General features: G+C 46.7%; 7 protein-coding genes across 7 annotated transcripts; 5 read left to right on the top strand and 2 right to left on the bottom strand.

Moving 5' to 3' along the window:
- Positions 1–2,551: 2,551 nt before the first annotated feature.
- Positions 2,552–3,343, top strand: AO090011000688 (Zn(II)2Cys6 transcription factor; the record flags this gene model as incomplete). The annotated part of the gene is made up of 1 exon (XM_023233058.1): positions 2,552–3,343. One exon carries the CDS (start codon positions 2,552–2,554, stop codon positions 3,341–3,343), a length of 792 nt encoding a protein of 263 aa, XP_023093597.1.
- A 217-nt stretch (positions 3,344–3,560) lies between these two features.
- On the top strand, positions 3,561–4,679 carry AO090011000687 (fungal specific transcription factor domain-containing protein; the record flags this gene model as incomplete). The annotated part of the gene is made up of 1 exon (XM_001826226.1): positions 3,561–4,679. The coding sequence occupies one exon, from the start codon at positions 3,561–3,563 to the stop codon at positions 4,677–4,679; it is 1,119 nt and encodes a 372-aa protein (XP_001826278.1).
- Positions 4,680–8,313: 3,634 nt separating this feature from the next.
- AO090011000685 (cytochrome P450) lies at positions 8,314–10,518 on the bottom strand (the record flags this gene model as incomplete). The annotated part of the gene is made up of 4 exons (XM_023233057.1): positions 8,314–8,473; positions 8,524–8,690; positions 8,762–9,899; positions 10,496–10,518. 4 exons carry the CDS (start codon positions 10,516–10,518, stop codon positions 8,314–8,316), a joined length of 1,488 nt encoding a protein of 495 aa, XP_023093596.1.
- Positions 10,519–12,321: 1,803 nt separating this feature from the next.
- AO090011000684 (uncharacterized protein) lies at positions 12,322–13,193 on the top strand (the record flags this gene model as incomplete). The annotated part of the gene is made up of 2 exons (XM_023233056.1): positions 12,322–12,415; positions 12,835–13,193. The coding sequence occupies 2 exons, from the start codon at positions 12,322–12,324 to the stop codon at positions 13,191–13,193; spliced, it is 453 nt and encodes a 150-aa protein (XP_023093595.1).
- A 3,616-nt stretch (positions 13,194–16,809) lies between these two features.
- AO090011000682 (fungal specific transcription factor domain-containing protein) lies at positions 16,810–18,117 on the bottom strand (the record flags this gene model as incomplete). The annotated part of the gene is made up of 1 exon (XM_001826223.3): positions 16,810–18,117. The coding sequence occupies one exon, from the start codon at positions 18,115–18,117 to the stop codon at positions 16,810–16,812; it is 1,308 nt and encodes a 435-aa protein (XP_001826275.3).
- A 1,224-nt stretch (positions 18,118–19,341) lies between these two features.
- AO090011000681 (FAD-dependent oxidoreductase) lies at positions 19,342–21,193 on the top strand (the record flags this gene model as incomplete). The annotated part of the gene is made up of 4 exons (XM_023233055.1): positions 19,342–19,918; positions 20,013–20,383; positions 20,444–20,884; positions 21,098–21,193. The coding sequence occupies 4 exons, from the start codon at positions 19,342–19,344 to the stop codon at positions 21,191–21,193; spliced, it is 1,485 nt and encodes a 494-aa protein (XP_023093594.1).
- Positions 21,194–25,062: 3,869 nt separating this feature from the next.
- On the top strand, positions 25,063–26,624 carry AO090011000679 (aspartate aminotransferase; the record flags this gene model as incomplete). Its single annotated transcript, XM_001826221.3, has 4 exons — positions 25,063–25,317; positions 25,373–25,504; positions 25,558–26,406; positions 26,529–26,624. 4 exons carry the CDS (start codon positions 25,063–25,065, stop codon positions 26,622–26,624), a joined length of 1,332 nt encoding a protein of 443 aa, XP_001826273.1.
- Between the last annotated feature and the right edge of the window lie 124 nt (positions 26,625–26,748).

Here is a 26,748-nt window from a genome sequence, read left to right as displayed (position 1 = left end):
TGTCTCTATAGACGCCTAGGAATCGATTTGCTTCCTATTCCCTTGAATCTTGAAGCCCTTTCCCTTTCCGAATCGAGAAGATCCATTCCACCGTCCACCTGAGCAACCCCGACCTCGTTGTCGCCCTCGCTACCGCTTCAACTGCCCACCATACTCCATCATAAGCCACATAGCCGTCAAGGGCTCCAGCGTGCTCGCAGAGAAGCACAACTGGAGCCTATGGTATCAAGGAGTCAAGAACCTCGCTTTATCGAAGGGCGTATGGGACTATATAAACCCTCAAGGGACCAACACGTTGTCACCCACGTATGGTCCAGAGCCAACGATCCAAGACTTCCATGAAGGAGCCACCAAGCTCTCTGATCTTACTCCCACCGAGATGAGCACTATTGTGAAGCTTGCTTCCTCAAGAAAACAAGGGTAATTAGGGACATCCAGCAGTATATTCGGACCCATATCGCCACAAAGCTTCTCCATTATATCTCCGAGAAGCAGACACCGTGTGAATGCCTTCAATCATTGATCCCTTTCAGGAGTCCGAATTCGACAGGAAGTTTAATACGCAACGGAAACTCCACCGCCTGTACAATGGCCCTTCAAGGAACACTAATATCGACTAATGGCTTCATGAATGGCTTTCTACTATTGATGACGCCACGATATATGAGCTGCCAGGCATCCAAGACCCCAAGCTGCTGTGTTGGAACTTCCTGATGGCCCTGACGACACGCTATGCTAACTTCGCGGAGCCACACATCATAGCGAGCCGAAACGGAACCGAATACACAGTCAGAACTCTTGTTGATGAGTTTCGACGCTTTCGTCTAGATTAAGCGGTATTATACGCGGTAATTCAGACTCCCGCATTCTGACATGATGCATATTTCTCCTAAATCGATTACCCACAAGATCGTCATCTCTATTTAGACCCCCATGAGTATGGTACCATCGCCAAGTCGGAGGTCAGTTCTGAATGAGGGTTATACATCCGCATCCGATAGGAATTCCCCCATACGCACCCGGGATGACGGTTGCGCAAGATATTCGGAAATGTCAAGTTCCGATATCCATAGAAGAACTTTGCCTAAAGTCGCACCGCGTTACAAAGCCCGTCGGTCACTGGCTTGCTTGGGAACTTGCGTCTCACGAATATGAGACTCGGATGGACAGTCTGCAAAGGCCTCCAGATAGACCGGAATTAGTGGAGTACGCGAATTAGAGAAATAAAGAGCAGGATAATACTTGGCTTGGCTACTTGTATGGAGGTGAACAACTATACTATTTCAAGTCCACCTTCACATTGATAGCCTCAGCACGCATATTGTTTCAAAAGTGCGTCAATTTTGTGAGTACGCTCGAGTAGGCTATCGGATGCTCATCTTCTATTAAGGGAAATTGTCGAACTTGGTGACCGCTAGTAAGTGCTTCAACGCCAGCCTTACCGTTAGTCAGGGTCTGCTCGGTCATATTTAGTCATTCGCTGTATCGACCCTATTTCTCTCGTATTCAGCGCAGTAACGCTGCTAGCTTCAATGAACAAGAGCCTCACATTCTTCTGGCGGCGGGCCAGATATTACATACGTCACGAAGTTCGACAAAAATGAATGGTGAGGCGTCCAAGAAGAACGGCAGGTACCGCTTAATCAGTGATCGGCCGTTCTCTGTATTTACGCTGCATATAACTATAAAGTTTCTCTCTAACCGATTTGAAGCAATAACACGACGCTTATTGTAGAACACTGGATCGCCTAGAGTACCTGAACAACCCAGCTGGCTCATGCGCGGGTTTGGATCTTGGTCACTAAACCAGGTGAGCGGTATGGTGGCTGAAGCTAGCAGCTGGGATCGGATCTGCAAATTTGAGGAGCTTGGGTAATTCGTGCGTATCTGCCAAAAGTACGGTATGGCGGAATAAATCTAGCTTACGGACAAAACTTCAGATTATTAGAGTTTTTTACTGAAATCTCACTGTTTTACATTCGGCCACGACTGCCACGCACTTTAAGATATAGATTTAATAAAGCTCTAAAATATACTATTATATAGAATATTCATTATTAAAAAATATAAAATAGTAGTTTTATCTTATATATAATTAATAATATTTATTTAATTAATAGTGGTAATAGTAGTGGTAATAGTAGTGGTAATAGTAGTGGTAGTAGTGATAGTAATAGTGCCGAGTGGTAGTGCTGTATTGGTAGTGGTAGTGGTAATGGTGGTGGTAGTATAAGACTGGGTTTTAATCTTTAGGGTTGTTGTATCTAAAGTCATTATGGTATATAGTTAATATAGTAGAGCTAATATACAGTGCGTTGATATTGGTAAATCTGGTAATATTTTATTTTATCCGTAAGCTAGATATAGTCCGCCGTACCATGGACGGGCTCCAAAAACGGCCCTACCGCTTTGAGGGACCGATCGGCGGCCAGGGATCTGCTGGGGTCATTAGTAATCGATTCAGTTCCGGAGCGCCACCATCACTATTTGCGTGATTGAACCATCCAACTGCAGCCTCCAGGGTGCTTGATAACAGATCGGAAGAGTCAGGATGAGAGCGAGCTTGTCTTGCCAATGGTGTCGCAAATCGAAAATTAAATGCCGACACAAGGGGGCACCCCCTTGCCAGGCTTGTGCTTCGAATCCATTCCGCGAATGCGTCTTGAGTCTACCTGGGAAGAAAGCTGCTCCTGGTCCTTGTTCGGCCTTGGGCCGAGTAGGACAGGTCTCACGAGTTATCAAAGGTACTGGTCTGAGCTCTGGGGTACGGAGAGAAGTTCTAGGAGGAGCCCTAGTACCTTCGCCAGGCGCCAACGTCATCCAAAACGAAAGCTCCTCCGCCGACGTGCCCTGCGTATTGCCAACGACGGAAGTTCCCGACTCTGGTATCGCGCCGAATAATAGTGAATATCCGCTGGCAGATGTGGCCCGGGAGACCGTCATATCTGCGGTCGAGATCTTTCAGCAGCGCTTCGCGATGTTCAGCTTCTTACACGGCCCCACCTTACTGTCATTGATCTACGGAGGACATCCGCTGGATCTCCGATTCTGTGGCATTCTGGCAGTATGCGCACGATTCATTCCACAGCTGATACGCCGCCATGGCAGTCCTCCGTCCGCGTCTGAGCATTTTGCCTCGTATCTACGATCCAAGATCACTTGCCAGGCAGCCACTGGACATGATATTGCCGTAGCACAGGCTCTGTTGTTGCTGAGCTTCCATGATTGGGGGTCTGCCAAAGGAGGCCAGGCATGGGCATATATTGGTAAGACCCAACTGCTTAAGGGGCTGAGTGGACCCCGCGCGACACCCTTCCCGGACGTTCTGTTTCGGGCTATGTGATCATACCTGGTACTGATGTCTGAATACAGGAATGGCAACCCGAAATTGTTGTTCAATTCTTGCGAGGCTTGCCAGTCAAAGGACCCAGAGTTCAAATGACCTTCATCTGATAAAAATCGAAGAAGCACGACGAACACTATGGGCTTGTCTGATGATAGAGTCTTTACTCGGATGCGGGCATCTTCGCTCATTAAGTCTTCACGCCAAAATATACAACATGCCGCTCCCAATAACTGACGTGGATTTCGCCTTCGGTGTCTGTCGTATGGATGATCCGAAGCATTTAGAAGTGCTTGATCTCGAACATTCAGATCCCCCGGAGATGCAAAGATTAACAGGTAGCGGCAGCGAGATAGATTTTGCACTCGTCATACAGGGCTTCAACATATGGTCCGAAGTTTCACGGTGGGTTTCTAATGCCAGAAACCAGGCCGGGTCAACATCCTTGACGGAGAGCCCTGAGACTATTAATTCTTTCTGGACTCGGAGCCTCCGGGCACTTGAAGATTGGCGAGCGATTCAACCTCCACAGTTCCACTATTCACTTGCGGGCTCACACTTGCAGGCATTCATATCTCGCAAACAGGGAGAAAGATATTGTTTGGTGAACTTGATCTACTTCTTGACCACGATCTTTTTGTATCGGGAATGTGTTCCTCTTTTGCATCGCGACGCGCAGGAAACGGCCAGTTCTGAGACAGCGTTCTCACGTGAGGCTGTCTTTGTCAACTGGCCGAAGGACAGCGCTAATCGCTTATCCGAGAGTGCGTTATCAACCATTCGGATGATGGATGAGCTCACCAGTCAAGGGCTCAATTTGCACGTGCCCTTCACTTGTTACTGCGTGTTCAACGCTGTCACCATTCTTTCGTACATTAGAAGATGGCCAGCGACGAATCTCCAAAGCGAAAGCGCTTTGGAATCCTTCAATTGGGGCTTTGAGTGGCTGTCCAAAGCTAGCCAAATATGGGAGGTTGCAGCAGTGTGGAAGTCGACGTTGACGAAGCTTGAATCGTCCTATAATTACCCCCACGCCGAATCTCGGAATTTCCCGCGGTCAGAGGCTGAGATCGAGTCTCTGTCGGATCTAGCTATTCCAGCCGTCGGGCAGGAACTCAATAGACGGTCATGCCGGCCTGGGATCGATCAGAATACGGAATCCAGTTTCAGTATTGCTGCACGACCCGATACTGCGGTCTTGGATGACATATCGAGATGGGGTCCTTCCGCATCATACTCAGACCTACCATGGCTATCAATTGATGGCATTCCTCTGGACTATGAGTTGATGGTGGATGCGCTGGTCGATTTCCCTCATGGGCGAACGGCTTATTAGCTTGCGGTCTAGGGTACTCAGAAGATGGTGAATTGTGTCTATACCTCAAACTTTAGCACAATGGCTGTGCTGTGGTTTTCCACCAGGTGCATCTCTGGATGTAGCACGCAAGGTCGCAGAGATCAGGTCGGTCTGAACTGCGTATGGCTACAATCGCGGCCTTGGACTGCTTCCAAAACATCCTGGACCGAATTACTCAAGGCAGACTAACTTTTCCCTCAGGCTGCTCAGAGCGTGCTCAGATCTACTCAGTGAGCAAAAAGCAGCGAGGGTTGAGCACTAAAACGGGAAGGGAAGGCCATCGACGGTTTTAAAAAAAAGTCATGTACATACGTAAATTACCCTCTTGTGATGGATTTGACCGACTTTACGCAGTGGATCAAGAAGACCTTGCCGGAGGATGAAACCATCAGAAACATCAAAAAGCAGAAGTTCAACTTTACTCGAGACGATTTTCGAAAAATCGTCTCCTCGATATGGGTAAGGGACAGCCCCGTTTTCCTTCACGGCCTACTCAAAGTCTTCATTGTATTCGCACTGCAGGCATTCCTCTTTACCGGAGCAAGGATTGGGGCTCTTATACCGGATGCGAAAGACACGGAAGTGAGAGGGCTCCGATACGAGGTGAGAGTGTTGTGAGACTCTTGACATGTGCAGCGTTTTTGCTGAGTTAGTTTCGCAGCATATCGAACTGGTCTTGTTCCATTCTGCAGATGCACCCTACAAGGTAGGATGGCGGATCGATCAAAAGTGGCTGAAGAACAATCGTGACCCCAATTATACTGTGTAAGAATTTCGGTTCGGCTTTCTCCGATCTACATGCGATGACTGATCGCTTGCCAGCTTTGGAATTGGGATTCCAGACCATGATCGACCACACTTAAATAGGGCATATTGCCCCTAGACGCAACAAGATAGCACACGAATTCATCCCCCAATCGGTGTATTGACGACACGAGAGATTACATGCTTTATTCAAGCATCTAGGACACAACTCTTAATCTCAGAGCTACAAATATGCTATACGTACCACTCTCACGTTAGAATTTCTATGATGATAAGCAAAGCCAACGAAAAGAAGACTCACCGAGTCAAAATTGATTGTACTTACATAAAGTAACCAACAGGCAGGGCTCCTGCAGAACAAAATACGGTACCAGAAGCGTTGACTATATGGAATACATTGAACCCGCAAGTCATTTTCTAATGTATTCCCTAAAGATTCTCTTTCTCTCTTCAACAGTCCGACTGATAAATGAGTTAAAAGTAATCGAGCTCTCTTTAGTTGGGAGTGACCAGCTGGGATTGCCAGAGAGGGAGCCATTTGCGAGTCTAAATAGCCTTAAAAATATTATATTGTCTCTTAATTTCTTGTGTTGGTTAATAAATGCAGCAGGTAAGTCTTTAGAGAGCGTTCTCTAGAGAGCTGTAAGGATTCTTAGAGCTAGTATTAGCTTTCTAAGATTTACAACTCTTTACTACTACTATGGATTGACTATAATATTACATCAGCAATTTCTGTGTAAAATTTGGTTTATATCTACTTGTATGTCGACTATTATACCAGCTATATCTATATATTGCTTTGTTATTGTTCTGTGTTTGAGCCAAAGCTTCGGATAGTAAAAAATAATCTTTCTTGTAGTATTTACGTATATTAGAGTTAATCTGATATCTCTCTGTACTGTATAAATAAATTCTCTAGACTAGATTTATAACAGCTAATCAATGCTGTGTTCTAGTTTTTTTTTTTTTTTTTTTTTTTTTTTTTTTCAAATCTAATCTTTTTATTTGGTAATATTGATCTTTAGAACTATGTATTTTAATAGGAATATATTAGTAATGTCGTTCTAATCAGTAGTTATTTATAATTAAAAATTAGAGATGTTTTGATTGGCTAGTGTAGTTCGCCGCTTCGAGGATTTCTTGATTTTTAAGATAACTAGAGTTTCTCTTATAAACTTCTAGACTTTATGATCTATTACTAGAGAAAACCCACTAAAGTATTTGCTATACTAGTACAGAGTAGTAATTATAGTATTTTTTACTGGGAAAAGAGACCTAATATTTATACTGGGCTTTAGAAAAGTGTGGCGGGTAAGAGTAGACTAGAAGTGGAGAAGCGGGCAAGGGGGTGATTATTAGTTAAGATATAGTTTATTGAGATTACTCGCTCAGGACACTTAGTCTTTTATTTATTCTATATTTAGTGATAGTCTTAGGCTATTTAGAGCGTGCTCAGGACGTGCTTTGATGTACTCAGTGAGTAAAAAGCGGCGAAGGATGAGCACTAAAACGGAAAGAGTAGGCCATCGACCGTCCTAGAAAATCAAGTACATATGTATGTATGGAAGGATGGAAGGATAGATGTACGTTGGTGAATCTGACAGGTCGATAAGAATCGTGCGGGGGTGAGTTAGGGCTAGGCTGGGCTGGGCTAGTAGCAAGTTATGTTACTACTCGGATTATTAGCCCTATCGTATGGAGTACATCTATCTAGGATTTCTATTTAGGATTGAAGGGGGAGTACTATTTGCAATAGTCTATCATATCTACCAAAGAATTTAACTATGTAGACTACTATGAAGATAATGAGATAATGAGCGACTGTAAGCCTTGTTCCCCGCAGAATCCTTACCTAGTATTCCACCATCCCCGAACAGGGTAGATTACAGTATTGCCCAATGCGTGTCGCGCGTCTGAAAAGGAAGGGTTTTCGAAGCTCACAAATTCGCATCGTAGTGGCGTATGATATATCATTATCGTCATATTCCTTGGGTGTTTTTCTTGGAACTAGGTGAATGTAGGTTTATGGCTATTGAGAACTTAGTAATTATTCTAGAGTGGAAAGGGACGAATGGGTGAGTGTTTGGGAAATAAGACCATTTCCTTTGGAGAGAGTTTCGAACTGCATTTTCGGGAATGTTTACTACTAATTCTGTTAGATACTACGTTGAAGGTGCAGTGTACTTGTACCCAGGGCGGTTGCGTGCTAGTTAGTATATATAATCGTAGGGGGTACTCCATTTAGGGTAAGTTTGTGCTTGTTACATTAACATCGAGCGTAGCCTACGCGATGGGAACATGAATTACCGATGCAGTGTCTGGGATGTAGTGAGGGCGTTGCCTTTTTGTATTTCTGTTTTTTCGTTCTTGCTTGCTTTATTTTCTTTTATTTTACTCAATGAGGTGAGCTTCGGTTTTTGTATGCGATTTGATGAGTAGATCATATCTATTCTCAGTCTGATGGTACTGGTATTTAGTAGTGAGATCAATGATATGCTAGTTTGGGATATGTATTCGGCTAAAGATCGTAGGTATTCTTTGGATATACATTTTCTATTACCCTTAGGAGAGATTGATGGGATAGAGTTAATTTTGGGCATTGTCCTTTCCATTAGAAAGGTATAGCTTAGGAATTAGTCTTGATTAGAAAGAGATCTAGATTAAGTGACAATACAGCTCAATCTATATCGTACTATCTGTTACAATAAGCGTTTTACTACACACACATCTCAATATGAACTTCATGTGAAAATATCCATTAAAAAGCTATCAAAGATAACCCAACCCCATCAACCTTAAATACTAAGCCCTCAACCTCTCACCCAATCGATCTCTCACCAATCACATCCTATATCCCAACCCTAGGTCGCAACCTAACATACAACCCCGGCTTATTCCAAAGAATATACGTCTCCTGCCGACTCCAATTCTCACTCCTCTCATCCAATTCCAAATCAAAATTATAAAGCACACGAGCCAGGATAAGACGCATCTCAGCGTTAGCCAAACTAAAGTCATTAGCCAGGATACAAGAGGACAAATGGAACGGAACACATACTTTCGTCCAATGCAGTTCCGGGGTCCGAAGCTGAACGGTTGAAGCACGGTTTTACTATCGTTGGCGAATCGGGGATCTCCGAGGAAGCGTTCTGGGATGAAGGATTCTGGTTCGGTGAAGTTTGAGGCGGAGTGGAAGGCTGCGAGGTGGGGGATTGATACTATGGTCTGTTGCAGGGGGATGTGTTAGTATTTGGGTTGTAGAGATTGGGATTGTCGGAAGGTGATTGTGAACATACCCCACCAGGGACCCATTTCCCAGCAATCATATCACCATCTGCGTCAACTATCCTAGGTAGTCCCGTAGGAGTAGGCGGGAAGATGCGAAGGCCCTCCGTCAATACGGCATTGAGGTATTCAAGTTGATTACAACCCGTAACAGTAATATCCTTTTCACTCTCAAACGAGGCCCTAATCTCCTGCTGAAGCTTACTGAGAACCCTTTCATTCTTCAGAAGATAGAAAGTAACAGCCGAGAGCAAGGTGGCCGTAGTTTCAGAACCGGCAACAATCAACGTGCTCCCGTTCGTAACCATCTCATCGAAAGTCATTGCCCGCTCTGTATCCTTCTGTTTCAGAATATGTCCGTAGAAATCCATCCGGTCGTTCGACTTAGCGAGTCGATCCTTGACCTTCTCCTTTGTGAGCTCAATATGCCAATTCCTCCCATTAGCGATACGCGTAGGCGTGATGAGCCGAAGTAGAAATTTAGATCCGGGAAAACGTCTCGCGAGGTTTCCATACGTGCCGTATCGGATATTACTAAAGATCATGGAGACCCATTTATGATACGCCGAATTCTGCAGACAATTGAACGGTTCCCCGAAAGCCAGATCCCCGATGATATCGAAGGTTGTGAAGTTATACCAAGCTACCATGTCCAGAGGTTTGTTACCAGCTTCGCAGTGCTCGTGTAGACGCTGTATCAAAAGATCAATATAGCTATTGACCAGCGGCTCCTGGACACGCAATGAAGTCTCGGAGAATGCGTGAGATAGTGTTCGTCGGAAGCGAGAGTGGTCTTCATCGTTGGAAATGACGATACTGGGGACTCCGCCTGCGGTGGGTGGGTAGTAGCGGACATCTTTGGGCTTTTGTTTATGGCCGGGTCGAGTGCCGTAGATTGCTTTCCAGGCTTCGCCGTCGATGAAGGATAGTTCGTTGGGGGCGATGCGGACTACTTCTCCGTATTTTTGGTGGAGGTCCTTGATAGCTTGGCCGATTTGGCCTCCGAGTAAAGCTTGGAAATATGGGATTCGTGTAGCTGCGTATGATTTTGGGCCGGGGAACTTTGCTAAAGGATGGAAGTAGACGTTATAGATGATAACTGCGAAGAGGTAGAGAATGCTCTGTTTGGTTCTACTCAGTAACTTGATTCTTGTTTTCCGGTCAAATTTATATAGTATAAAAAACTCACCAGTAATACACCCAGTCCGAGATAGAACCCAACAGTTCCCACAGGCGAACTGAAGGGCCCCGGAAGAGGCAGAAAAGAAAGCATGATTATCCGAACATTCATATAAACTGTCTAGCAGATGAAACAAGCTTCAAATTCAGTCCTACATAGTATTTATATACCCTCCGATGGTTACATAGCGGCATAAATCTGTGTAATGTCGGACAGGCCAGGATAATAGACATAACGCGGTAATGCTGTGTAGAATTAAATACCAATGATTGAACCGTAGAATTGCCGACTCCCGTCACTGAGTATTCTCTATGCACGCAAAATGAAGTGCCACTTTTACATTGCCGTGAATTATGCATTGATGTGCGTACTCTGTGGAGAATTGGGCGGGGAAAGACAATGCCAAGACTGGCTGTACTTGAATATATTCACATTCTATGCTTTATTCTCCGGCTCGGTGCTGGGATATAGATGAATGCAGGCAGGGGTGAGTGGAAGGCTTCTGGGAGACCATCCTTTCATTTTTCTTGTTTTTTATATAACGAAAGACAACGTTGTTTCCAACCCTCCACGAGGAACAGTAGTCATTTTGGCAGAGGGTCCGAGCTTGTTGTCATGAAACGTTAGTTTATGAAGTCTAGAGTTTCAGGGAAACTATATAACACGCACATTAATTGGCCGACGGTAAATGAGGAGCATCATGCTTAATTTATTGCCGATCTGGACTGGAGCCAGAGTCCGGAGGTTAAAGATAAAAGCTTTTGGAGAAGTGACTGTAATTGTAGCTGTGCTGTGGAGGGTTGTATCCAGCAGGCAAGACTACTAATTTACGAGAGAGGGAGAGAGAGAGAGAGAGAGAAAACTGAAGCAACTTCCTAGCTTCCCTGTCTTTCACAGACTAGAATCACCCACAGGAGGACAAATGACGTGGGTGGATGGTATAATCTAAATAGACTGTGGGGGATTCCCTTACCAAATGCCGAGGAGTTACTCATATGACGTTACCCTACAGAGTCATACGATGAGGGAAGGGCCATAGCGCCCCGTTGATCTTGTTTAGTTATGCATGGAATACTTGTGAAGCATGCTCCAAGCGTAGATGTTTCGTGAATTTCACAGGCGGTGCATGTGGCGAGAATCAGGCTGAGATCCAGAAACCGAGAGTCTGAGACACGACGTGAATATTGCTAAGATGTGAATCAGCTCTTGGAGGAAAGGGTCTTGCGGTGTGCTTAACTTTCCATTCCTAACGGAATCAATCTACTGTGTCAACTATAATTGCTGTGAGCGTAAATAGCGAACTATTTACTCTCATGTCCATCTGGCTAGCAGTTACTTGTCAATAGATGCAGTTAAGCAACTCAAAGTAATCCATCACTAGGTGCCACCATCTCTTCCACTTTACAAACAAAGTTCCTCCCGACTGCTAATGTTGCTAAAGAAAATTAGCAGCGACCAGAAGTCTCAGAAAATAACATGTAATCCCCCATAGAATTCCGCTAGAGCGTCCGCAATGATATAATGCTGCTCGTAGGCCAATTCCCAGCAAAAAGACAACACGTGTAGAGATACATAGTTTTCTGAAACCCTAATCCATGAACAAACGGTAGCTTAATAACGTGGTCGATCTCGTAGCTTTTACCAGAGATCTCACCGCAAGAGGCGGTGGTCTCAAGTGAAATCTGCCTTATTGAGTCTCAGCCTTGTTGATGATAGGGCTTTGTCTCTCGGAACCCTGAAGGACGTTCCGATTCGACACCCCAAGCTATGAAAAGCCAGCGCCCGCGCAAATTGTCTTAGAAATGGGCATTTGCAAGCCATCGGGCACCATTCTCATTAGTAAGAAGATACTAGACCCAATGCGATTGAAAGTGAAGGCTCGGATGGCTTATATGTGATGAAGGTGAATAATTGGAGAGTAACACTCAGCAGAAAGAGGGCCATACGACGGAGAACGAGGGAAATACAAACGACAGAACGAGCCATGCCATAATCACTATAGTACCAACAAAAAGCGTTGTGAGAAAAAGTCATATTGTGATGTATCCGGCAGCGGGCAAACTAAGGCACTACGAAAGGAATACCTGCGCGATTATGTATGTGTCTGAATTTTAGGATGCCAACTTGTCACTTGTGCTACAAGCGAACGTCATTCCGAGCCATCCAGTGGCATCCAGATATCTTAGACAATTGACTCAAAAGAGGTCGATTAATAGATGGAAAGGCACGAAACACGACGTTCATCGTTAATAGTACCATTTCGATCACAGCTGCGCAAGGCTGCGACGCTGGAGCATTTAATTCCTGTTTTCCCAGGTTTAGAATCCCACAAATACTCTTCCTTTCGTGACAACAACACCCACCAAACTCTTACCCACCGATCAACTCGCCATGCCAACGCTATTCGTCGAGTGGGTTGACTCAGTCGTTTTCTTGCTCCGGTGCCTGTTACTCTCTTTATTCACCTATCACCTTGTCCACTCACGTGTGTATCCCTTTCTTATCCATCTCTCTGAGTTATGTGGGATTGCAACTGCTAGCTTTTTCTTTATCTCTCTAATCTTCCCTCTGCTATCTTTCTCGCCTTCTATAAATAGATAGAATTGATAGCCCGTTTATCTTATAGTAGCTACTGTATCGACCGTATCTCCTGTTGTAGTAAATGTATGCTATCCGTGTTTCCGGACCGCTCTTCTAATCTCTTTGGTATACTATACTAGGACCTCGTGTCTATTGTTTTTATTAGCGCCGATATGACTACCGTGTACTTGAGAAGCCCTGATGGGAGGCCTGTGGTATTTGAGGTGCGTGACCTCTATGATTTATCATCTCCCTATTTCGAGTCGTATTAACCAGTCCAACACAGATGCCTGATAATAGCACCGTGGTAGACCTTGTGAACAGGGGATTCCCAAGAGCTAAAGATTAAACCCATGGAGTTCGCCAAAGCGTATATGGGCGACCAGTCTCTGCCAGTAAATGATCTACTCAAGGAACACCAGTCGGACGAGGGTGCTGCTCTCGAAGTGCGCTTGGCTGTCCCGAATGAGATACTGTACGACTCTGTGCGATCAATCGCCGCGCTGTCCAGCGATACCGTCTACTTCACTCCTGGCAAGGAGAAAAATATGCCACCTCAAACGGTTCTCACGTACTTGCTACCGCTCATGGATCACTTGAAACCCTCGAAGGGAGTGGTACAGAATGAATATGTTTGGCATCCTCTTTCTCGGTTAGGTACGTCTACCGCAATCGCTAATTGAGAGCGCAGATTACCTCAGAAGACGTCGACGAACTTAAGGTGGACTTGATGTTCAAATTTCAAGAGATGATGGAGACTCTAGAATTCACGGGTGCTGAACCGCGAGAGCTACTCCAATTAACTAGTACGTATCATCCATGTACAGACAAGCTTAAATGCCTCGAGGCGACATTAAACTCACCGTATCGGGATTTCCCTATATAGTCTTATGGCTCGACGCGATTGCGAGGGCCGGGTATAGCGTCTACGGCGAATGCAGGTCTCGTACCGTGATCGAAGCCTATCTGATTCCCGCTCTGGCGATCGCTAATACTGGTGTCGACTACAGCAATTATCAGCTCTTATAAGTTCCCAACCTCAGACCTCAGCCCATAGCGGCGTTCTCCCTAGTTCCAGAAGCAAGGTTGGTTACTTCTATCGAGCGTGTTTTCAACTCCAAGAGAAAGATGATATATCATATCAATAGTCGCGTCGACTGGGGACTTGGTGTCTACGATATTTCGACAGACGGAATTAAGCTTCTTATCGCTATTGAGGCCAAGTCCCTGAACAACTGGGGAAAGGCACGGGGCGAATTGCTTCTATACATGGCGACTATATAAAATGACCGGATGCGTAAGGGTCAACCTCTGGCTCCCGTCTATGGCTTTTGCAGTGATGGGGACACGTATCTGTTTGCTACCCTGCATGAGAATTCGCAATACTAGTTTACGGTGCCACTCTCCGCCGCCGCTTCTCACGCCAATCGATGCACTAACTTTAGCAATATGGTGTACATGCTTCAGCAGGCTAAGGCTACAGTATCTAAAATCTGCCAACTCCCCGAGTGGGACTTGACTCCTGTACCCTCCGCCTCGCCCTCGCCTCCAAGAGCTGGCGAAGCCGGTGGTAATGTCTAAGCCGTTCCAGTCGTCCCGTCCCCCTAAGCTGATGGCAAGCAGGCGCACGAGAGACGAGCACCGACACATTGGCACATGTGGAGCCATTGGAATCCGCGTATACTAGTCGTAAACGCAGACGTGAGGAATGATATCGGAGTTGGGCATTGGTCCATTGGCTTCCTGTGGGATACTGTTGGGACTTGTATCTAAAACTACAGGAACTGTGGTGCACAATCTAGGTTAAGTGGTGTACCAGATTTCTTGTTCTTACGTCTACAATGCGAAGCGATATAGGGGATACAGAGAATTAAATGGATGACCCTAGTTTATAGTACTTGTGAATATTACGGCTGGTATCAGGCTGGGGTACGGGTAGGAGGGGTGGTCAACCCATTTTAAATGTAGCTAGCTTACTTCCATCATTGCGATCGTTTCGACCGATTCGACCGTTTCGACCATTTCCAGAGACATATAGCTTCGGTGACAATTGTAGATGTCTAGAGGCTCTTTGTTTATCTCGAGGCCCTTTATATATATCCACGTGATCGTGTAGCGGTATAAAAGGTCGTCTTTTGTTCATAAATCTACTAGGAATTTAAGACGTTTATCTTTTAGCATGATATCCACATTCTTCATCTTTTGACAATCTACAAAAGCCGGTGGAGCCGCCCACAATAGGTTCACAGCGACCAGCCGATTACCTACAGCGCTCCGAGTCTGCCTGGTTAATCAATGGGCGCAAGACCCAGCCAATTCCCTACCCAAACAGTGTTAATAAGCAATGCAGAGTAATGATCTAGACAGAATAGTCTTCTCATATAGACTATCTATTATTTCCGAGTACTCATCATGCCTTGTTCGTCCCACAAGTCAGCTCTCCTCTCCGGATTCTCAGCCAGAAATTCAGGCGGTGGTGGACCCAATGCAGCAATTAACTGGGCAAGGTGAGCAGCGTCGTATAGATCGCCATCCTCGTCACGCGCTGTGAAGAGCCTCTTCGGTCAAGAAGGTCCCAGGCCTGTTTTCAGAACACTGTTAGCATCTTAATAGCATGAGCGAATTGGTAGTCATTAGAATATTCAAAGAATACCGTCAGACCAACACTCCAGATATCGACAGGGTAGCTCCAACCTACGTAAAGCAATGTCTCTGGAGCCCGATACTCCAAGGGCATTATATCACCGCCGTGTAGCCCTGGGCCAATCCTAGCCTCACCGAAGTCAGATAATAACATTGGGCCTTCCCTTGGGCGCATGAGGCGTGAGAGATAAATTGTCCGAGTAGGCGACACCGCCTTGCGAGATACTGGAGATGTCAACTCCCTTTCCGCAAGGCTTTGCATAATGTTGTTATCATAAACGCCCAGAAGCATGTTTGCTGAGTGTACATCTGCCACAAATTAGCCAACAGCATGCGACACATTAGGTCAAGTCAGTAGCGAATAGGCATAATACAGGTATGAACAACCTCTCCATCGCTATGCGAAAAGTCCAAAGCTCGAAGAAGCTCCGTAATGGCGCCCCGGACAAAGTCTTCATCGAACCCATCTGGCCGAAACACTAGCTTCATATCACGCAGGCTCATTTACGCCGCCTCAAAGACAAGTACAACATCTTTACCATGCTCACCTACTACATTGAAAGAGTCCAGCAGCCACCGGATATTCCTTCGGCCGCGATGTGAAGTGTTGGCCATACGGCGGCTGATATGGTCGTAGCATGGGAGTTCACGATGGACCAATGAAGTATGTACATACACCTTCAAAGCGACATACTTGCGCTCTCTGCATAGGTTAGGTCGATATCATGGGACTAGAAACCGCAGGTATTTACTTCAGGTCCCGAGCTAGCCAAGTTGTCGATGAAGTACCAAAACCAAGTTTTGCAACTATTTGATAGCGTTTTTGGAAAATCTCGCCCGGTCGAGCAGGGTAAAATCTATCAGCTCGGTGGTCAGGCAACTCTTCCTCTTCAACTAATTGATTGGTCTCAATGGTCTTAAACCCCCTCGTGGGGAATGGTCGTGCTTCTTCCAGAGGGCTCAGTGACCCAAGACGCTGAGCTTTCTCAATCTCAGTTTCAAGACTTAGGTTGACGGTTATTATATTAGTAGATACCAATTGAGGACTCGCAAAAAAGGAAGTCAGCAATAACGCAACAATTTTATGATAATCGATGTAAGAACCTCCAGAGATCAGGCTTGACAATTTGACACAAGGTTTAACCAAGCGATATCTATGTTGATCATATAAAAGTCCCTACTAAATACAAAGAGCTAGATATGGCAAGAGATGGCTTCATGAAATAGTCAACTACGGACCTGACCTTGGGTGCTGGACTAATAGTCAGTATATACCCTGCAAGATAAGAGTATCATGGTCATAGATCTTCCAAAGAGAATTCTAGCGCCATCAGTTATTGCGATCAGAAAGCCCACTGTATTTTTGAGGCCCTTGTTGCGGAGACTATATGTCAGCGATCAGAGATAATGAGCAATGCTGGTCCATGGGGATGGGCATGGCCACAAGAATGTAAGAGACAATATTCCTGGACGATTCTAAGTAGTCGAATTAACATAATTTTGTTGCGTTTTATTGTTCGTCTCGATTGCTTTCTTTTGATTTATCCTGTCCTTGTACTTCTCTAGCATATGATCTCAACAAGTGGACTATTGAATTGTTGCACCTCCCAATCCCAAAGACCCTAATCATGGGAATTAGTAACCTCATATCGAGAACTAGGGTGTCCGAGACGGTTGAAATACGAGTGACACAAGACATACCCAGTCAAACAGCTCGAGCGGATTGTCGCCATTGAGGAAGTCCTCGAAAGCTGTGTAGGGAAAGGAAGCCCCCTCTTCTGGGGCTGCAGTGTGATCTGCGAGCTGGGAATTGGGAAGCTGGCTGGCCACTGCTGCTGCAGGCTGGGAACACCGTAATTCTCCTTCTGTCACAGCGTGGCCCATCTGATACAGCATGGTAGCTACTCGCTCGGCTGCCTTGGCAATCCCGACTGACGGTCGCGGAGTATCTTTCAGACTCAGATAGGTTTTATGAAGCAATTGGATGAGCTCAGTCCGTGTACTTTCGGAGAAGGGCTGAGCGGCCTTTGACTCATTGATCACGTCCAGACATATTACCATGGCAGCGGTCAGACAGTCAGAAACCGAGCGAGATGCTCCAAACCACACCCGCTGTCTGTTACCTGGACTACGCAGAACATCTTGAAAGAGCTCGCACTGATACTCAAGAACGCACCGCGCAGCGTCGACGCACGCCCAACGGAAGGCTCTGTAGATGTCCGTTGGTTGCGGAGATACCAGATACTGGCGATGTAAGATGCAGCGGGAACGCTGGTAGATCATCTCCAAAGTGTGCTGCATGATGGTAATGTCACTCTGGGCTTCTTGGGCTTTTGTTAGAAGAGGCATCCTCAGTGCGCCAGGGAGACGGTCTCTCGTAGTCTTCAACTCCTGGTCCAGACCAATAGTTCTCTCTGGTGTGATGGCCCCCTTTGAAGTTATGTCCGTAATTTCATTGGCGACTGACAACATATCATCGAGCGCCAACATGTACATGATACGGCTTGGTGTTTCTGTTTCAGGCCGTGAAGGTGGTAGGATTGACATAGCGGGGTCCAGATCCTCATACAACAGATTGCGTGGGCGAGTAAAGTCTCCAAGCCCTTGGTAGATTACTCGAGGCAACCCTGACTGTAAAGCTACGATAGAGTCAGTAACTGACAGTAATAACCAACACCGACGTCGCATCTCCACTTCAAAAGGCCGCAGCGGAGGATGGTACAGGTGAGTACTGCGATGATATCCCATCATGATGGCCAAGCGCGAAATAATCCCGAGCAAAATCGAGACACCGGTTTTCGAGTTATTACTTCCCAAGTACTCGATCCCCATGTACATTAGTGCTGCCTCCACCTTGTAGCACCCAGGAGCGGTGAGGTCGGACTTGGCTATCGAGACGGCGCACTTTTCCCGCAAATAATGAAAGAGATCTGGCAATTCTGACTCTACCATCACTGGATTCATTGTTTTCTCGATCCAGGCACCGCATGATAGGACTCCATAAAGAAGTGCAAGCCAGGCGGGACTGACTGCGCAGGGAGACTGCCAGAATTTGCGATACTTTGCCTATCAGATGGTGTTACGAGATGATTTGCTATAGAGAGAAACTATACCTGGCATTGGAATGTAGGAGGATGTATGAACACTCGATCAAAAGTCAGCTGTGGTAAGCAGATGGGTTCCTCGTTAGAACGTACTCAAGGCTGGTTCATCAGATTCAAGGCACCTAAGCACTAGTTTGTCTGCGAGTTGACGAGTTGGCAATGAAGCGACAAGGTCTCTCATGTCTACATTGCGTGAGAGCCCCGACAACAGCACCGGAGCATGGGGCCCTGTCTGTAGATATTCCTCGCCTGACGAATGATCGGCAATATTTTGATTTTCAAGCTGCTTAGTCTGCCAAGATTGTCAACCTACCGTCAAAATGAGCAGAGAGCCGAAGACGGGTGAGCACTGACTGCATCTTTCATGATAGTCTGCCAGTGGGCTGAGTTGACAAACCGTGTGCCACTTTCTGTGTTGCATTCGCTTGGCCATGGAGCAGAGGATCGATCGTTCCGATGGAGTACTGCTTGTTCGGGGTGTTCTGGACGTGCTTTCACGTAGCGACATAACTGTCCCAGCTTGCGCTTCTTGCAATTCATACAAGGAAGGGCGCGGTTGCATTTCAGTCTAGATCAATCGACCAAGTTACTTGGGTCTCCCGTCATACATGCATACGGCCTTACTTTTTCTCTCTGCACGATGTGCATGACTGCAGCACTCGAGGCTTCTGGTGCCGTCGCTTCCGATCGGATACTGGATTGTGTGGGACTGGAGGGTCCATCATGATAGTCAATAGCAAACTGTAGATGTAGAAGGGTGGAAGTGAAGGCTAAAAACGGGAAGGTGTTGATGATCATTCGGATTTCTTGTATGTAACTTTCGGATTTCTGGTAATTTTCACCCCGGTTAAGACGGGCCTGCTTGGTTCGGTAAATGATCGTCGCTTGAACTACGTACTGTACAATGAAAAAGGAGAATATCATGGCACTGTATACATAACTTTTATCCCAACATCTCACGGCATTGTCTGATTGTATATTCAGGAGGAGTATCCTAGTTATTTAAATGGCAGAGGTCTCCTCCTTAGTAGCGCAACACACAACTCATCTGTCTTCTATTCTATAAACAATCACATCAATTACGATGGCGAATCCTAAGCCAAAGTTCCGCGTGGTGATTGTGGGCGGGTCTATCGCAGGCTTGACTTTAGCTCACTGCCTGCTGAGGAACAACATTGACTTCGTGGTGCTCGAGGCTCATAGTGAGATCGCACCTCAGGTCGGCGCCTCAATCGGCATCATACCCAACGGTGCTCGCATCCTGGATCAACTGGGCCTGTTTGATGACATTTTGGCCACTACAGAGCCCCTGCGGGAGTCAATCTACTGGACCGGGGAGGGAAACCTCATTGTCCGGAATGACACTCCGCAGCTGATACAGAAGAGGCATGGTTATCCTATTGCTTTTATTGATCGTCAGGTCGTACTAAAGGTCCTCTACGATCATCTTGCGGAACACCAAGATCGTGTCCTTACGGGCAAAAAGGTCGTCAAAGTCGAGGATTTGCATGGCAAGGTCAAGGTTCACTGTGAAGATCATTCAGTCTTCGACGGTGATTTTGTAGTCGGAGCTGATGGTGTACGGAGTATTGTTCGACAACAAATGTGGGACTACATGGACTCTAAGGGTCTCGAAAGAGAGGCTTTGAGAGAAAGAAATGGTATGTTGCCCACCTTTTGAAGATGTCCTGATACTGTTATGCGTATGTCTGTTGTCGCCTAACTAACCTAACTCTCATATCTTCTGGAGTACAGCAATGACATCTGAGTATAACTGTGTCTTTGGCATCTCAACAGCCGTCCCAGGTTTGGACCCCGGAAGCGGACACCGAACCTTTGGCGAGGGCTTTTCGTTCCTGACTCTCATCGGTAAAGAGGGTCGGGTCTACTGGTTCTTTTTTACTAAGATGGATCGAGTATACTCCGCCTCCGAGATCCCGCGGTTTAACCAGAGCTTGATTGACGAGCATGTTGCCCCCTACCTACAAAAGCCGATCAGCGATACCGTCCCTTTCGCTGCGTTGTACGAGAGGGCGATAACCCGGACTTTCCTGTCATTGGAAGAGGCTGAATATAAGCATTGGGCCATCGATAGGTGGGTTTGTATTGGGGATTCCGCTCATAAGGTAATACCTTGCCTTTCTTGTGTGAGCCCTTTTGGCAAAGGTTCTGACCTCTTACGACAGATGACTCCAAATCTTGGTCAAGGCGGAAACAGCGCCATTGAAAGTGCTGCGTCTCTCGCCAATACTCTTGCTAGCATAATTGAAGCCTCCCGTGAGCCCAGAGTCTCAGTAAAGGATCTAAACGACTACCTGCAGCCTTGGCAGAAGAAACGACAGGATCGTGTGAAGGACGTTTTCAAGTCAGCACACGGCCTTACTCGACTAGAGGCATTGGCGACGAGGAAGGATAAATGCATTGCACTCTATCTCTTCCCATACATCAGCAGCTACCTAGCCGATGCAGCATCGAAGAGTATCGTCGGTGCAACAAAGCTCGACTGTGTACCACTACCGCCAAGATCATTGCAGTGCACGATGCCATTTACCAACTTTCATCCGCCTCGAGATGAAGCGATCTGGAGGCGAGCTCTGTGGACGTTGCCATTGATCGGGATTTACGCTGTTGGAAAAGCCACTGCACTACCGTTGATCCTGAATACTCGACCCTATCTATACACTCTCTTTAAGAAAGGAGCCTGGACAGCAGGTAATGGAGAGGTCCTTAGTTTGACCAAGCCCCTCTACCATAACCTCTTCCTCGATAACTTGTTCAGGCCTTTCATTACCTGCTTTTTACCCTCCATCACTGAATCTGATCCGAATTCGCGAATCCAGATGCTTTCATTTATGACAGACCTGGGGTCCATTTATGGAATCTGGCTACTAGAGAGCTATCGCAACGCTCACTCCTGGACCAACGCCCTTCTGTAAGTATAAACGGCAAACCCAATGTACAGTTCTAAGGCTGACCCATGGGAACCATGCAAAAGCCCCCTGGCAGCAGGTACAGCATTACAACTGAAGGGGATATGGATGATTGCTCCATTCTATTACGCCCTGGAGTATCTTATCACGCCTCTATCCACCCTGCTTTCAGGCAGCAGCAGCAGCAGCAGCAACAAGGAAATCAATGCTGTCACCACTGAATCCCTGGTCTTGTCGACCTTGGCTGGATACTATACGACCACTTTTGCCAACTTCTTCGCACCGAGTCTTCAATCACGCCAATGGTTTAATGCGATGTGGCAAATCTTCCCAGTGACAATCCCTCTCCTTCAGATACCTTTCTCGCTCGCGAAACGCTGGGTCTCGCCCTCTTCACCAGCCCAAGATAAGATAGACCAAAAGCAAGAACAGAGAAAAAGAATGCAAACCATCCGCTACGCATACGGAGCTTTCGCTCTAATCTCAGGTCTCACATTCATTTACGGCCGATTCACAGCCCCACCAGGTGTCTCCTTCTGGAGACTTTTCGTTCCGGGTCTGCAGGATCATTTGGCCCCCGTGACTTCTTTCAGTGACGGAATTGCACGCTTCTTGCAGTACGATGAGCTACTTTCCATGGCGAGTGCGTATGTATGGCTCGGACTGCGTTTCCGCGAGCTAAAGCAAGCGGGGGCTCGGTTTTCTTGGACTCGGGCCGCGGGGGCTTTCGTTACGTCTTTATTGGCTTTGGGGCCTGGAGCAACGTTTGCTCTGGGATGGGGGTGGCGCGAGGAGCTCCTGCACCAGGTGGCCGAGGAGCTTTGATTCGTCCTTGGGATTACGCTTAATCCTCGCTGATCCTATCCCATAGGGAGGCAGTGATATGTATTATATACTAGGTTAGAAATTTTGCTTAACTATAGACGGGAAATAGATCGCTACAGGTTCTTTTGCTTCGATACTCCAGACTTGTACTGATATACTTCTTTTCCAAAGGAAAAGCAGTCAGGGCAGTCAAACCAGGCTATCCGGCTCTGACAGTGATCGTCACCATGAGAACTTAGCCCCCATTAAGGAGTATGCAGGGTCCATTGGGCAATCCGCTGCAACGGTATTCCTCCACCATATAAGGATATTAGCTTTATTCATATACCCCTTCTCCACTGCTTGTGGTGTGGACGAATAGAGAGATGATTTTCAATAGCCATTTTACCCAGATAGTATCAGCTTTTAGACACCCCTCTCACGGTGAAGACTTATTAATGTAACCATTTCAACAGCTATGATCTGATCTGATTTGACTAAAATTCAACAGCGCAACCCGAGTTGTAATCCGAGTGACCCACGTATATGGGTATGTATTTAATTGAAACCGCCGTTGTCTTCATTGAGTCTGCCGTCCTCAGGTTCCCTTGATATCTGTATTCCCTTATCTCGCAGTGACTCGGCTCTTTCATCTACATTCTGAAACCTCCCAACACAGGCTTCTAAACCACGTAGATCAATGCCGATTTCTCGTAGGTTGATAGGAGAAACCGAGGTTCTCCCTTCATTAGAAAGAACTTTGCTGCTAGGATTGCAGGTTCCGATTATTCTGTAAAATCCACAATGACCATCCCAGCACTAGCTCCATAGAATAGCAAGTGGAGGCAGTCTCTAACACGGGTGAATCTCACCTAAGAGGCAGCTGATCAGCACTATCTCTGATATCCATAACGACAGTCCAGGTAATATAACTCAACAACAACCCAAATATAAAAGAATGGTGAGCGATATTGCATCTGAAGTAGACTCAAACACCAAAATTCCCAAACGTTCGGAAATAAATCCTCATAATTTCAGTGTTGCTGAGGTAATTGCAAAGGCTAGTATACGTATGTTTTCTTGTATGGCAATAAATAGTATCAAGTGGCTGTGATGCATTTTCTTTAAACCCTGAAGTATATATGAACTTGACTAACTGCTGAATCTAGAGATTACATTAACTGCAAACATATCCTAATTCCTGGGGTTGAGAGCGTCAAGGCAGCTTCATTAGAAATTAAAATCCCTATCCCAACGTTGCAAGGTCACTTCCAATAAACTTTTCTAGAAACTGAGCTCTTACGTCAAGTAACTAAACTAGACTTCCTCTTACGTAGAAGAATAGAAGCATGCGATGTTGGAGTAAACGACTAGTCATTGTCTGCGATCACTTGACCAACCTATCAGCTCACCAGTAACCGTAGATTCCGGCCAGCCCTAAAGCTGAGGCTCCATACATTACTCACGCCCCAGAAGCATATGACTAAACGGAGGATGATCAGCCTGGCGGATGACTCAGGCACCGCGATCTAGATCCTCGTCTCGAGGGCTTTACTGGTTGAACCTGATATTGTCATGGTATAGTTACATAACAAGAATTGTTCGACAGTAATAGTAAAATAAGTATACAAAATGGTATAGAATGACAGGAAAAAAGAAAATCGACCAGAATAATTGTTAGCCATCGTCATTGATAACGTCGGTGCAACGGGCAAGACCCATACCATATTCCCCATCAATATCAGATCATACTATATCGTACCATACCGGTGAACCACAAACATACCCCACAAGGTACAGACACACACACACACATAGACACATAGAGCAAAAATAACCCTTCCACGGAGAATTAGAAAAAGTCAAACGGCAAGGCCAAGAGCTTGGGAAGGCAGCTGTGTCCTGGAAAAGGGAAAAGTGTCGCGAACGATAATTACCCGGTTGGTATGCAACCGGATTTAGTCCGAGTCATTTTCTGACGTTGCGTTATTTTTGTCGCTCGGGTTTCATTTAACCGGGGGAGAAAAAGTCACGGGGACGGCTGGCGCCGGATGAGGGCTTTAGACCTCTTAAGGGGAAAGCCTTTTGTTTCCATTAGGGCCGAGGTGGTTGGTCGACGACAAATTACGGGGTAGAGCCGGAGATCGAGGTATATCTTTTTTCATGTCAATCGCCGATTGACCATTTTTATTCCATTCGGGAAATTAGAGAAAGTAGATAGATTACAATCAGATTCAAGTATGTCAATTCGTTAGTACAGTTTCTAGAAAATACAATGGCCATTGTGCGGAGGAGTGGGGGGGAAACCAATATCTGGATCGAGTAAATAATTCCATTGCTGAATGCAGGAGCTGTCAGTGATGCTATTTTTCCCCGCATTTGATTTGATCGTCTGCGGTGTTATCGTATTTTACAGACATATCGGTCAGGTAAATTTTATCCCTTTCAAGTCAACTGCAATACGTTCTCCGGGGTCAATCTTTTTCCTCAGAGACGAATTGATATGATATGGTTTTTGTATCCTATGAGAAGAACTCGTGATCGGAATGCCGACATGTGAATGTCGTCATGGTCGGTACGTTAACCTTCGAATCCGATTGTCCCTCGGCTGTCCTGAAGATAATCAGTCTTGTGGCCAGTTCGGTGGATTCCATATATAAATTAAAGGAGCTCGAACCATCGTACGGTTCTCGAAAGGTGAACTGTTTTCTCTCTCTCTCTCTTTTGGATTTCGGTGTATCATTACTTCGATCTGACTGATATCCTTGCATTGGTGTATTTTGTACTATACGCGATTACTTTCCCTATACGAGATTTATTACCAGATTACTATTATTATATGAGTTATATTTCCCCTCATTATTAGGTAACTGTTCTCCTCAATACCCCAACTTTTTCGATTTTATTTTTATTTCTTTAATTTGCCTCTGACGAATTCCTGCGGTGCCGTCGGGATTCCAGTCTCACCAGGAATTTATTTGCCCCGGTGAACGCAAGCAGCAAGCCGTGACCTCAGGTGGTGTGACCAGTGATCGATCAATTGTTTTGTGGCCCTTTTAAACCCCGTCATCATGTCGCCTCCGTCCACCTCAGCTTCTTCTTCCTCCACCGCTCGCAATCGTCTCGCATCACTCTCCGCTCAAATCATGGGTTCTGCCAGCCCGTCCGTCTTTTCGACCTCGGTGGTCCCTGCCGCCCCCGAGGATCCGCTCTTTGGTCTGGCGCAGGCCTTCCGCAACGACCCCTCCGATAAGAAAGTCGATCTGGTTATCGGCGCCTATCGTGATGACAATGCGAAGCCTTGGATCCTCCCCGTCGTGAGAAAGGTACGTGGTGGACTGCGCAGCAAGGCGACGAGAACCAATTGAGCTAACCCGTCAGGCCGGTGATCTGATTCGCAATGATCCCTCCATCAACAACGAATACCTGCCCATCAAGGGTCTCCCTGAATTCACCTCAGCCGCCCAGAAAGTGATTTTGGGATCGGACAGCCCCGCGATCCGCGAACAAAGAGTATGCTGCGCGCGGTCCTTTTTGGTCCCACCATTCTCTAACTGGTCAATTAGGTGGCCACTTTCCAAACCATCTCCGGCACAGGAGCTGTGCATCTCGGTGCCCTTTTCCTTGCCAAATTCCACCCCGCGAACCCCAAGCCCACCGTCTACCTCTCCAACCCAACCTGGGCCAACCACAACCAGATCTTCACCAATGTCGGCCTCTCCCTCGCAACCTACCCGTACTTCGACGCCAAGACGAAGGGCCTCAACTTCGACGGCATGCTGAACGGCATCCGCGAGGCCCCCGCCGGCTCCGTCATCCTCCTCCACGCCTGCGCCCACAACCCCACCGGTGTCGACCTCACTCAAGACCAATGGAAACAGCTCGCCGTCGTCATGCGCGAGCGCCGCCACTTCCCCTTCTTCGATACCGCATACCAGGGTTTCGCCTCGGGCGACTTGAACCGCGACGCCTGGGCGGTGCGATACTTCATCGAGCAGGGCTTCGAGCTGTGTGTCGCGCAGTCCTTCGCGAAGAACTTCGGTCTGTACGGTCAGCGCGCGGGCGCGTTCCACTTCGTCTCGGCCCCCGGTGCCACCGCCAAGAACGATATCGCCAATGTCGCCAGTCAGCTGGCCATCCTGCAGCGGTCGGAGATTTCGAATCCCCCGGCGTACGGTGCACAAATCGCCAGCCGCATTCTGAATGACGCTACCTTGTTCGCGGAGTGGGAGGAAGACCTCCGGACGATGAGTGGACGCATTGCGGAGATGCGGAAGGGCCTGCGTGAGCGTCTAGAGGCCAAGGGCACACCGGGCACATGGAACCATGTGACGGATCAAATCGGCATGTTCAGTTTCACAGGCTTGAGTGAAGCACAGGTCAAGTTGTTGCGGGAGAAGTGGCACATCTATATGGTAAGTTCACCGCTAGTACTCATATTCCGTGCTGCCGATGATTGGACCGGGTATCCGGTCGGCATTTCTGTCGGGTCTCGGAGTCAGGCCACTTGGAACGATCAAGCTAACCGTCATGCCAGACCAAGAATGGCCGAATCTCGATGGCCGGCCTCAACACACATAACATCGACTACTTCGCAGAGGCAGTCGACAGTGTCGTCCGGGAGACATCGTAAAATTCATTTCCCTGTACCTTTTTTCATTGATGCCATGTCCACTTTATTCGTCATTCAGATAGCGGTTATATATCCCCTAAATATAGATCAAGTATCTGCATCACTCATGAGAATTAATAATGTA

Source organism: Aspergillus oryzae, chromosome 7 (assembly GCF_000184455.2).
Source record: "Aspergillus oryzae RIB40 DNA, chromosome 7".
In the NCBI taxonomy this organism is placed as follows: Eukaryota; Fungi; Ascomycota; class Eurotiomycetes; order Eurotiales; family Aspergillaceae; genus Aspergillus; species Aspergillus oryzae.
This window is presented reverse-complemented; position numbering and strand designations above follow the sequence as displayed.